Source organism: Pteronotus mesoamericanus, unplaced genomic scaffold (assembly GCF_021234165.1).
Source record: "Pteronotus mesoamericanus isolate MK-2021 breed Mesoamerican mustached bat unplaced genomic scaffold, CSHL_Meso_final contig_502, whole genome shotgun sequence".
NCBI lineage: Eukaryota > Metazoa > Chordata > Mammalia > Chiroptera > Mormoopidae > Pteronotus > Pteronotus mesoamericanus.
This window is the reverse complement of record NW_026555187.1, coordinates 2,327,516-2,340,340: the sequence shown is the minus strand read 5'-3', so window position 1 is coordinate 2,340,340 and position 12,825 is coordinate 2,327,516. Positions and strand designations below refer to the sequence as shown.

The window sequence follows — 12,825 nt, the reverse complement described above, 5'->3', positions numbered from 1 at the left end:
GCACAATCCAGGGTTCCAGTGCAGGGAAAGGAAAGCCTCAAAGGCTCTGGCTGTAAATACTTGTGGGGGTTTTGTCAGCGGGAGAAACTCCCAGCCTCACTGGAGAGCCTGTTGGAAAGACCCATGGGGTCCTAGAACATACACAAACCCACCCACCTGGGAATTAGCACCATAATGACCTGATTTGCTTGTGGGTAGCAGGGGAAGTGACATAGCCAGCAGAGAGCCAAGCAAGCGGCAATGTTCCCTCTCGGACCCGTCCCCCACAGACATCACCACGATGCAGCAACCTGGGTTGCCCCCCCCAGATAATACCTAAGGCTCTGCCTTTACAACGTAACAGGTGCGCTGAGACAAAGAAATATGGCCCAAATGAAAGAACAGATCAAAACTCCAAAAACAGAACTAAGTAATGAACAGATAGCCAACCTATCAGATGCACAGTTCAAAACACTGGTAATCTGGATGCTCACTGAATTGGTTGAGTATGGTCACAAAATGGAGGGAAAAGTGAAGGCTATGCAAAGTGAAATAAAGAAATATGTACAGGGAACCAACGGTGAAGGGAAGGAAACCAGGACTCAAATCAACGACTGGGAGTAGAAGGAAGAAATAAACATTCAACCAGAACAGAATGAAGAAACAAGAATTTAAAAAAAATGAGAGGCTTAGGAACCTCTGGGACAACTTTAAACGCTGCAACATCCGGATCATCGGGGTACCAGAAGAGGAGGAAGAGCAAGAAATTGAAAACTTACTTGAAAAAATAACGAAGGAGAACTTTTCCAATCTGGCCAAGGAAATAGACACCTAGGAGATCCAAGAAGTTCAGAGAGTCCCAAAGAGGTTGTACCCAAGGAAGCACATGCCAAGGCACATCATAATTACATTACCCAAGATTAAAGATAAGGAGAGAATCTTAAAAGCAGCAAGACAAAAGGAGGCAGTTACCTACAGAGGAGCTCCCATGAGACTATCTTCTCAAAAGAAACCTTGCAGGCTAGAAGGGGCTGGCAAGAGGTATGCAAAGGCAGGAAAGACAAGGACCTATACCCAAGATTACTCTATCCAGCAAAGCCCTCCTTTAGAATGGAAGGGCAGATAAAGTGCTTCACAGATAAAGTCAAGTTAAAGGAGTTCATCAACACCAAGCCCTTATATGTGAAATGTTAAAGGGACTTATCTAAGGAAAAGAAGATCAAAAAGTATGAGAAGTAAAATGACAACACACTCACAACTATCAACAACTGAACCTAAAAATAAATCAAAAACAAAAACAAACTAAGCAAACAACTAGAACAGGAACAGAATCATAGAAATGGAGATCAGAGGGGAGGATGAAGTGAGGGGGAAAAATAGGGGGAAAACGCAGAGAGAATAAGCAGCGTAAATAGTAGGTACAAAATAGTCAGGGGGAGGTTAAGAATAGTACAGGAAATGGAAAGGCCAAAGAACTTATATGTACAACCCATGGACATAAGGGGGGGGATACTGTGGGGAGAGATGCAGTGCAGAGGGAAAAGGGGAGAAAAAATATGGGACAACTGTAATAGCATAATTATATATATAATTTTTTAAAAAAGAATTAAAAAATGCTGTAGTGAAGAAAAACAAGGAGAGAGAAAAATCTTCACAACTGTCGAATTAAGGCAGTGGATGGACAGGATTTATTCTCACTACTTGCACATGACAGAACCCTTAATAAACATTTTTACACAATACCGGTGGCCACCTAGAATCCACAGAAGCTCTATCAAGTGCCTCTCACCCAAGGTGAGGAGAGCCACCTCTCCAGGCTGTCATCCCTGGCAGTTGAGCTCTGCAAGGAGCTGAAGCAGACAGGCAGGTGTCATCTTCGGTGGTGTAAAAGGGCTCACAGAGCTCAGCAGGCAGCCTACATCTGCTCTGTCTAGAAGCCTCCTGGCAAGAGTCCACAGGGATCCTGAGAAGCCTGGCTCAGTCATCCAGCTCGCAAGCTGCTACTGGACCAACACATATAAAAAGGAACAGGACCCTTTGCCAGCCACAGGTCCACTCTGCCTCCCATGTTTATCAGAGGAAGCAGCATTTTGCTTTCAAGGAAAGCTCTTTCAGCAAGAAGAGTTCAAGGACCTCCTGAGACCTGGAGACTTGGCTGGACTCACTTTCCCCTCTGCACCTTCCAAGGCCACACTCTGCTCTGAGTCCCACTGAACACAGCTGGACATCATGGCTCTGTTCTTCAGGATGGACTGTCCTGCACCATAAGACCAACTGCCACAGTGATCACCACAGCTGCCAAGAACCTGAACCCTTCGGCCTTCATACTTGTCACCCTGGTGGGGCCACTTCCTTTTCAGCAAGGCCGCTTGCCCCTCTCAGACCCCCAAAGAGTATGCTAACCAGCACTGCCCCCACTCACACCTCCAATCCAAGGGGAGCTCTGCCTCAGCCCCCAGGATCCTGGGCCCTGATAAAAACCACAGAGAGCACTCTGGCTGATATGGCTTAGTTGGCTGGAGTGTCATCCCGTGACTAAAACGTGTGGGTTCCATTCCCAGCCAGGGCACACACCTGGGTTATGGGTTCAATCCCCTGTCTGGGGGTGTGCGAGAGGAAACTGATTAATGTTTCTCTTTCCCTTCCTCTCCCTCTTAAACAATGGCGGGGGGGGGGGGGGGGGCGCCCGCGGGGGAGGGGGAAAGAAGGAACTCGTATCTGCTCTAGGCATAACTCCTTGTGAGGACTCAGGAGCTATGCGGCGTCCAGTGCAGGACAAGCACGTGCCCAGGAGGAGTGGCCACTGTGGCAGCATGGTATCACGGTAATTTACACACTCACTTGCATGCATGCAGGCACACATCCAACCACAGTACCTCTGTCTGAACTCTCCTTCTGGCCTAGGCCACACTCTGCTGGGTCTCCAGCCATCCACTGAAGAGCTCTTCCTCTCAAATGAGGTCAAGGCACCCCTCAGAAGCTCTGCAAGGCTCCAGATCTGGCCCAGGCCCTTTGGCATGGTACATCAGGCCTCACTCACACCCACTCTTCCTCCAAGCCCCATGCAGCACCCTGTGCCCACCCCTCTACTCACTGGACACACATTCCTGAACCACTCACAAAGTCTCTCCCTTTTCAGGGCAGACCACTCCCTCTTCTGGGCCCTCACCATCCCTAAGGTCAACTGCAGTCTGGCAGCACCTGTCATTTCTAACAAAGCAGCTAGAGTTGGCAAAAGACTCACTGCTTGTTGTACATGAAGAGGGCAGAGCAAGCAGAACTGCTGGGTGGCAGGAGCCAGTGACCAGGCAGAAGTGGGTAGCCTGATGGCATGCACAGAGGGGACAGAAGTAAATGTGGACCAACCCATGAGGGTTCCCAGGCCTCACCTTCTGCTTCTGAATCCCAGTTCAGGGTCCAGCACATTGGGCAGCACATCTCAATGTACAACCAAGAGTGACTAAGCACAGATCACCCAATTTCTCTGTTGCAGCTGTTGACCAAAGACTACAAAGATTAGCAAGTGCAAAACTGGAAGAGGTAAGAAAAGGTGGCATGAAGGAGAAGTCAAAGGCTGCAAGTGACCAGGGTGATAGACAGCCCTGCAAACTTACTAGAAAAACACGGACTTGCACACTCACAAACAAGAGGGCTCTACAGTATGTGATCATACCTCAATGAAGCTACTGAAAAGATGTCTCTTTCTGGTATGCGGGAGCTAGACTGAGAGAGAATTTTAGTTTTTAGTTAATATTGGTTTGTACTGGCATTAATTCTTCCCCTAATCTTCCTAAATCCAGATGAAGAAGCGGGTAAATTGAATAAGAAGCCATTTCACTTATTCACGATTAACTGACAAGAAACTTCCCTTTGTTCTAATTGCTGGTCAAGTCCTCACCATTTGGAAATAAACCTGGGAGACCCAACAAGGGGCAAAGGATAGATGAACACTTGCCAGAGCTCCTGCAAGGTTACCAGTGTCTCATCTCTGATTTTCTCAAGGCATGTTTGATTTTGAGATTTTCTCAATATCACAGCTGAACTGCATATTCACATAACCACATGGAAAAAGCCCCCCTCCAATTTTAAACTCACCACTTTTAGGAACCCCTGGACTGTGTCAAACTCACTCCTCCTCCTCATCAGCTACAGGCCAGTAATCAGAAGAGGATCTGTTTCCTTGATGATCAAGGATCTGCTGGGACAGCCTTCCATGAATTCTGAAGGCAGGAGGAATACGATTTTGAAGACTAGGCAACAACTCTTTATCCAAGTATCTTCCCACTTGAAAAGGAAAAAGCAGCCCAAGTTTGTGCACGTAGGACTGTAACTGAAGAAGAGCCTTTGAGTATCCAGTCACCTGCTTAAAGCCACTGGGTTGTTTCTACTCTGGGGCTCTCATGAACCAAGGTGCTGTACCACTCTGAGCAGCCCCGCATTTGAGCAACTGCCTTGTTTCTCTGCTGGCCCACAGAGCTGTCGGTGACCATCCCACCAGCAAGAAATGAGAGTTCCAAGTGGTATTTCAGCTTAAAAACAAACAAACAAAAGCAACGGAGCCACTCAAATAAGTGGGCAGTGGTATCTTTTTACCTTAACATTGAGATACAACTGACATAATTAATGACATATATTTAAAGTGTATAATTTTATACACTTTGCACACACCAACATATGTAAACACCCACAATCAGACAATGAACACATTCACCATCCTCAAATGGCCTGGTGTCCTTTGTCATCCCTCCCTCCTTTCTTTCCTCCCCTCCCCCCAACCATATACCTGCTTTCTACTACTCAAAGTTAGCTAGTACTTTTAGAGCTTTATGTGAATGGAATCATAGAGTATATACAGACAGTTCCTGGCATCATTTTCTGACTTTACAATGATGAGAAAGCAATGCGCATTCAGTACAAACTTTTGATCTTTTCCTGGGCTAGTGATATGTGGTACGATACTAGCTTGTAAGGCTGGACAACAGCAGCAAGATGATTTTGCCCAAATACAGGCTAATCTAAGTGTTCTGAGCACATTTAAATTATGCTAGACTAAGCTATGACATTCACTAGTTTAGGTGTATTAAATGTATTTTTGAATTATATTTTCAATTTATGGTAGGTGTATCTGGATGTAACCCCATCGTAAGTCGAGGAGCATCTTTTCTTTTGTCAAAATGCTTCTTCCACTCAGTGTAATTGTTGGGAGATGTCCCTACGCTGTTGCAAATATCAATAGTTGGCCCCCCCGCCTTTTTTAAGTTGGGTAGTATTCCCAAATCTTAGATTTTCATCCTAATACCAATCTCTGGAGGAGACACAACTGTAGAATAGTCAAGAAGAAATATTCCTACTATACAGACCAGAAGGATTGTAACACCAGCTATGAGACAAAGGACTTCTGAAATTACTGTTCCCAGTCCTTTGGGGATGAGGGAAGAAAGGGTCAGCTGCTCAAATGAAAACTGTCTGAGGACACCTGGCAGGACTATGCCAGCACTCTTTACCCCAGGACCTCCAGGGATTTGATAAATATCAGTTTCATTCCATAAACAAGAAAATGAGTGTTACTTGAACCAACTCTAGAACTCAGCAGGACTCACTCCTGCCTGCCGTTCTTCCATCCTAGCCAAGACATGCCTTCTGCCTCTAAACAAACTTTAAGGTAATACCAACTGTGCCAAACTGGCGGTCAGGACTGATATGAAAAGTGGCTGCACACTGAAAAACAGTCCGGCAGCTCCTGAAAGAGTTACACAGTTACCACACGGCCAGCAATTTCACCAAAGACACATGTCCACAAAGAAACTTGTATACCTATGTTCATAGCAGCATTATTCATAGTAGGTAAAAGTGGAAACAACCCACATGTCCACCAACAGATGCGTGTACAAACAAAATGTGATCTGTCCATACATAAGTGGCACTTATTTACAACCACTCATCCAGTAAGATCAAATCAAAAGGCATTCAGAATGGGAGGTTTTTTGAGTCTATGGAAGTCCCATCATATAGTTGCTTACACAAGTAGTTCCTGAGGACAAACAATGAAAGTCTTCTCAAATACTGTAGGCAGCCAATGCCACCAAGTGGCAGAGAAGATAACCAACTTTTTTCCACTTTCTGATTCTACTCAGACTTTCCTGCCCCCAAATTCAGGGTCTCCTCTTGTGACACAAAGGATATTACTCCCCTTTGGCATCCACAAATCAAAACTTAGGCTACAGCCCTGACTGGTGTGGCTTAATGGGTTGGGCATCATCCCACAAACAGAAGGGTCACTAGTTCAATTCCCAGTCAGGGCACGTGCCTGGGTTACGGACTGGGCCCCTGACTAGAGATGTTGCTAGAGGCAACCAATTGATGTTCCTCTCCCTCTCTTTCTCTCTCCCTTCCCCTCTAAAAATAAATAAATAAAATCTTAAAAAAAAAAAAAGGATACAAGCAGGTGGGTCACCTGGGTTAACTAAAGAAAGGAAGGACAGTTCCTTTTGATATCATCAGAACTTAAGTGAGCTCAGCTGCAATGTCTGCCTCGGGTGGAAAGTTTTAATGCTTTTATTTTGTACAGCTCAAGTATTCAGGTGCAGGGAGATAAATAGATTATTTCAACTGAAAAAGAAGGACATGCCTTCAATTAATTGAAAACACAAGGAACAAAACTAGAACCAGAGCTGCCCCAGGTTTGCTATTTTGTACTGGCTACAGAGATCTGTAATAAAACCATTACCTTTCATAACCCCGGTCTGCCACAGATCATGGCACACTGCTCAACCAAGAGATCTTTATCCTTGGCCTTCCAGATACACTGAGCAGAAGTGCGAGACAGGTCCACTCATATATGTTTATTAGTTAATTAGTCCAGATTTCATATATGTTTAAAAGTAACAAAACTAAAACTGCTATGCCCCGTTTTACAGCTGTGGAAACAGAGATGCCTAGAGTCTGAGAATAGAGATGTGATCACACACCTGCTGCAACTCATTCTCCCCTCCAAGCAAACTCTCCCCTCTCACTTCCCTCCATCCACCGCATGCAAACAAACCTGAAAAACACATATATTCTTGCATATCTGTTCTCCCTGTTGTCCCTTCTCCCTATTGTCCCACCATCAGGCTTCTATTTTAAGGAATCTGGGGTTAGAATGAGTCAAATGTTTTCGGCTTCTATTAGGGGCTAAAAGAAAGTCCAAGTGGGTGGTCTACCCACGGGAGTGACTCAACCAGTTAAGACTCCCAACCAGAATGCAAGCCCCCATCCGCCAGGAAGGGGTGTGAGCTCACTCATGCCAACTATGGGGTAGCTCCCCCAACCCTGGCGCTGAGTCCTCATGCCATGGGTCACCTGTGACAAGGTGAGCCTTGTAGCTAGCTCCTCCCTGGCTTAGAATTCAGGAGAATAAACCTGAGAGAGGTGCCAGGAACAGGGAAACCTGGTGAACGGGATCTGAGATACAGAAGTTGATGGCAATATTCTCCAAGACTCTAGCCAGCCCCCTCTCCCACCTCTGGAGCAGGGACCCAGGTCCAGGAAGTGTACGCCTGATACTTCTCCTAACCCAAACCCGAATCTAAAATACCTAAGTAGCTTTCACTAAACGTTCACATCATTAAAACAAAAGTTTCCAATGTGGCGGACCCATTTATGTAAAACCCACTATCACTGGCCACTGGAGGAACAAACTCAAACCCAACTTTTCCAAGACAGGGCTGTAGAGTTATGTAACATTTCGGTTTCAGCAACAGGCAATGCAAGGAGGAAAAACAAAATGCAACCTGCTCTAAAATAGTATCAATAGCCAGTGAGTATGGTGTTCCCTCCACTGGAAGCAAAAATTCCGTTCCTGCTCCAGGAGCCTGCACCTTCCCTGCGCCAGAGTCCCTGGACCTGGGGAAATTTGATCCAGACGCTCGGTGGGTGTGAATGGGGGTTGCTCAAGTGGCTGCGACCACAGGTGGGATGAGTGGGGCAGGGCTCCCGTTCGGCCGGAGGGAGGATCTGGGTAGATCATCCCGGACCCAGATCGAGGGGCACTGGGGGACAGGTCACCCCGACCTGGCCGGAGACGGACCTAAGGCAGGTCACCTCGGACGGACTCAGAAGAGGACTTGAGGTAAGTCACCTAAGACCTGGCCTGAATTAGTTCCGCACCCGGCCTTGGAGGTACTCAAGGCTGATCACCCAGAGACAAATAGAGTGAGACCCGGAGCCGGTCTACCCTGTGCCCAGTAGGAGTACGGGAACCGGGACAGGTTACTCTGAATCTGGCCAGTAGGGGGTCCCGAAACAGAACACTCCGGACCTGGCCTGAGTGAAGGACCCGGAACAGGTTACTCCGGGGCCGGCGGGGCAGGTTAACCGGCCGGAGGGGGGAGCCGGAGCAGATCCCTGGGCGCTGAGCCCCGGCCCGGCTTCCGGCGCCGCCATGTGCCGCTCACCTGGGCGTCAAGCTGTCCGGCCGCAGCTCCCGCACCCGCGCCGACCGGGACCCCCGGGCCGCCACCTCCGGGGCCTCCGGGAGGCGTCTGGGTCTGGCTGGGTAGAGTGAAGTCGGTGAACTCAAACTCGGAGCCCTGCGTGTCGGCGCCGAGAAGCTCGGCTTCCTCAGTGTCCAGGAAGGTGAGCGTCTGCGAGCTGGGCCCGTAAGCCTCCACGCTCATGGTGCCGCCGCGCAGGGCCCGCAGGCCGTCTCCGCGTCGCACTCGAGCCCGCCGCCGCGCTGAGGCCTAGGCCGCCGGCCTCCGGCCACAGCCTTCGCCTCGTCTGAGTCCCTGGACTGAACCGAAACGCCCACAGAGGCGCGAGCTGGGCCGCGAGCCTCGTGCCGAGCCGCCACCGCCGCCTCCTGTGAGCCCCTCCGCGTCGCCGCTCCCCTCGAAGCCGCCAGCCGCTAGCAACCTCCAGCAGGAACCGCCGCCGCCGCCGCCGCCGACGTGCGCGTGTGCGAGCCCCACGCCGGCGTACGTGCGCGTGCGCGAGTCCGCCATCAGCGCAGGCGCGCGCGCTCCTCGCCGAGGCCTCCAACCTCGCGGGGCCGCCCTGGGCTGGGAGAGCCAGCGGAGGCGGGGCTTCCAACTGCCTTCGCCACAGCTGCACGAACACGTGGTCCCACCCCTCCTGCTTCTACTCGGTGCGGCGGGCGATGCGGACGTGGTGGTCTGCCTCCCTTGGATTAATTGAGCACTAACTGAGTGTTCTACATAGGTGGAACACTGTCAGGAGCATATGTTCATGATATAGTCTTTCCTGTAAGTCAGCCAGACAACTGCCTGCTGAGCATCCTGGCACCAAGGAATAGAGAAGAGTCACACACAGGAACTATGCTATTCATTCAGCTTTTATTGAATGCAGGTTCACTCAAAGTAGAACATCAATGTACGTTAGCATCCTACTCACACTCAAATACTCTCAAAGAGATGTAGCACACACAGAGCAATCAATGAGGGATAACGAACCTAAGTCCCGGAGTCTCAGTCTGCAGGCCCAGGAGGACAGCACGGTGGGCGAGGGAATTGTCAGAATCTTATAAGGAAGGATCTCCAGAGCCAGGTAGGTAGCAGGGCAGACGAAGTCCCCAGTCCAGCAGGGCAGAGCCTCGGGTGGTTGATGCCAAGGGAGATCAGCGTGGCACGGAGCAGCTCTTTGGTGTGTGGAGCTCGGCTGTCTCAGCAGTGGTGTGGAAACTGCCTCAGTTATACCTTGAAAATGTTGTGCTCCACCCTTCTGGGTCTTTTTGATAAATGTCTTGGCACCCCTGATGCCAAGTGTGGAATTTGCCCAGGAGCCTATGGGTGATACATGACTGTTCTGCTTGACACCCCTGCTGGCAATTGTGGAATTTCCCCAGGAGCCTATCTATAGGTGGTCCCACCCTGCAGACATGGCTATTCTGCAGATATCTTAGGTGTGTCTCTTTGCCAGACGTCTCTGCTCTGACCACGTGTGCAGATATCTTAAGTGTGTCTCCTTGCCAGATGTGTCTGCTTTGACTTAGGTAGTTTCCCTCTTAAACTGAAGTATCAGAGCTGACTGACAGTCATTTTGGTTGACATAAGTGACTCCTCTTTGTTTTATAAACTTTATGCTTTCCTGATTGGACCAATGCCCTTTTATTGGTCTGTTCTCCATGAACACCCAGCTTGGGAAGCGTGGCAAGGAGAGTGCACCCCCATCTCTGGGACTGCCCCTTGGGCCTCAGTTTCCTCATCTGTAAACTGGGGGTACCTGCACATTATAGGTGCTCAGTGTGCATTTGTTGAATGAACAAATGGGGACATCCCTCCGCACGGAGTCTGGTACATGGAAATGGTGTCTGCTGCTTCGGATGGTAAAATTCAGAGACATGTATAGCAAAGCGATTGGGACCACTTGCTCTGGGGTGAAATCCACACCTGGTTACCTACTGGCTCTATGACTCTCTGTACAAGTGACTTCACCTCTCTGGGCCTTGAGATTCCTGGAAAAGGGAAATAATAATCACTAAGATGGGATAAAGATTAAATGAGCTCCTAGTCACTCCTTTGATATTTATGAAGTTCCACGTGGATAGGAGTTGAATGTGTTAATCACAGGGTCTTCTCCATGCAGAGAATAATAACCACACACAGTAGGTGCTCAGTAAAAGGTTGTCCAAATTCAGCCACTGCTTTATGAGCTTTAATATCCTTAAATTCTGAGGCTCAGCTTCCTTATTTGTAGTGTCCTGGAGAAGCCCCGTTTCCCTTTCTGTCCCAAGACTCTGGGACTCTTTTAAATACTTGAAGTCAGCTCACAAGGCTCCTGGTTTGTTCCTGATCTGCATGGTTCCTCATTTTCCAGTACTCCTGTCATGATATAAGAGGTTCTTTTTTCTTCACATCTTTTCTGGCCTCCTACTGAAATGTAAGGATATGGAAAATGAATGATTAGGTTCTTTTCCCTCCAGGAAGACACAGTTTAAAAGGGAATATCAACAAGCCGACAGATGGTTTCAATAAAATCCAAAATCCATTCATCCATGCAGCCCAGGTGCCTTAACATGGAGCCCAGACACAGAATGTGGTCTGGACTAGCTGACCCCCGTTTCCAATGACATGGTAGCCAGGATTCCAGACCTATTACTTAGCCCCCCTTTCCCTGTCACCCCGAAGCCTTTCTCTCCCTTCCTCTGACGGAGCCTTCTTCATAGCCTGCTTTCATCATAACTGTGATTAAATAATTGTCAATGTGATAATTTGTCTAATGGACACCATTTTTTGTAGAGGATGCTATGGGTGCCCTACCTAGAACTTTTTTACTAGCTGGTGTACCCCTACGCCAGCTGTTCCAAGTATTAGCTGCTAACAGCTCACAGCCACCCCTTGTGAATTGTTCTTGATCAAACTGCCTCACCAGGGAGGTTCCGCCCCCGCCCAAAACACACATACACACATACCCTAGGGAAGCCCACACCAAGGACTGAATGGGATGGGACCCATGAGGTTGGACTCCTTGCATCAAAATGGGACCACTCCAGTGGTTTTCAAGCTCTAGGGCTACCCTCTCACCCAGATCGGACTGAAGCTCCACTGAGTCTGAGCGCACCTCCTTGCCTGCTCCTTCCCTAACTTGTCTTATGTCCCTTACTCCCTCACACATTTCTTCCAAACTCATATGACCCTGAATCCCATCTCAGGCTTTGCTTCTAGAGAACCCAATTCAAGCCAAGGTAAAAGCCAGCTCTCTGAGGGAAGGAAGCGTGTCGGTCTTGTTTGTGTTGCATGCCCAAGGCCTGGCATGACAGGGAGTGCGGTGCTCAACAAACATTTTATAGGATGACTCATGAGCCTTTGTCACTGTTTGGAGAGAACAAGAAAGGGTCCTATTACCCATGTTCATAGGCTGAAGGGATGACTAAAAGGATCATCCCGTTTTGTCCAAGTCTTCTGTTTCCAGTCACCTCTGGCACATTTCTCCCATGACTCCTCCCAGGAACGGCTATCAAGACAAAGACTGACGCTATTATGTGCTGGATGGGGAGGAAACAGAAGTCTTGTCCAGGATGCTGGATATGCAAACCAGTGCAGCCACGTGAAAAGGCAGTTCGAAAGTTTCTTCAAAAGTTAAACCTGGCCTAGACTGCTTCTCGCTTTTGCTCAGGCCCGTGGCACAGGCAGGATGGGCAAGTGTTGTGGTCTTGTGCTTACTGCCAGGAAGCTCCAGAGACACCGACAAGATCGGAAGTGGCATGATAAGCAGTACAAGAAAGCCCATGTGGGCACAGCCCTGAAGGCCAGCCCTTTTGGAGGCGCTTCCCATGCAAAAGGAGTTGTACTGGAAAAAGTAGGTGTTGAAGCCAAGCAGCCAAATTCTGCCATGAGGAAGTGTGTCTGGAACCAGCTGATCAAGAACAGTAAAAAAAGAAAAATCACGACCTTTGTACCTAATGACGGTTGTTTGAATTTTATTGTGGCAAATGATGAAGTTCCGGTTGCTGGATTTGGTCGCAAAGGTCATGCTGTTGGTGACATTCCTGGAGTTCCCTCTAAGGTTGTTGAAGTAACAATGTCTCTCTTTCGGCCCTATACAAAGACAAGAAGGAAAGACCAAGATCTTAAGTTCTGATGGTGAAGACACAATAGTAATAAATTTTCACAGACCTCGTGTACAAATGCTAACAGCAGCTTTATCTGCAATCGTCCCAAACCTGAAACAATCAGAATGTCTGTCATCAGGAGAATGGATGAACACACAACAAAATACTTCTCATCGATAAAAAGGTGTGAACTACTGACACTCGCAACAACACAGATGTATCTCCAAGACATCATGATGAGTGAAAAAAACCAGACCCAAAAGGCTGCACACGGTAAATCTCCACTTAAAAGTTAT

At 48.4% G+C, this 12,825-nt stretch overlaps 1 protein-coding gene and 1 pseudogene across 3 annotated transcripts in view; one reads left to right on the top strand and one right to left on the bottom strand.

Annotated features, from left to right (window-relative positions):
* The window catches only part of UPF1 (UPF1 RNA helicase and ATPase), a 35,991-nt gene extending 27,078 nt beyond the window's left edge, over positions 1–8,913 (bottom strand). For all 3 annotated transcript variants that reach the window (XM_054578903.1, XM_054578904.1, XM_054578905.1), the window contains exon 1: positions 8,415–8,913. In XM_054578903.1, coding sequence (XP_054434878.1) covers positions 8,415–8,636 — 222 coding nt within the window. In that variant the 5' untranslated portion in view covers positions 8,637–8,913. The remainder of the gene's footprint in view (positions 1–8,414) is intronic.
* A 3,182-nt stretch (positions 8,914–12,095) lies between these two features.
* Positions 12,096–12,551, top strand: LOC129074856 (40S ribosomal protein S23-like; annotated as a pseudogene).
* The last annotated feature ends 274 nt before the right edge of the window (positions 12,552–12,825 follow it).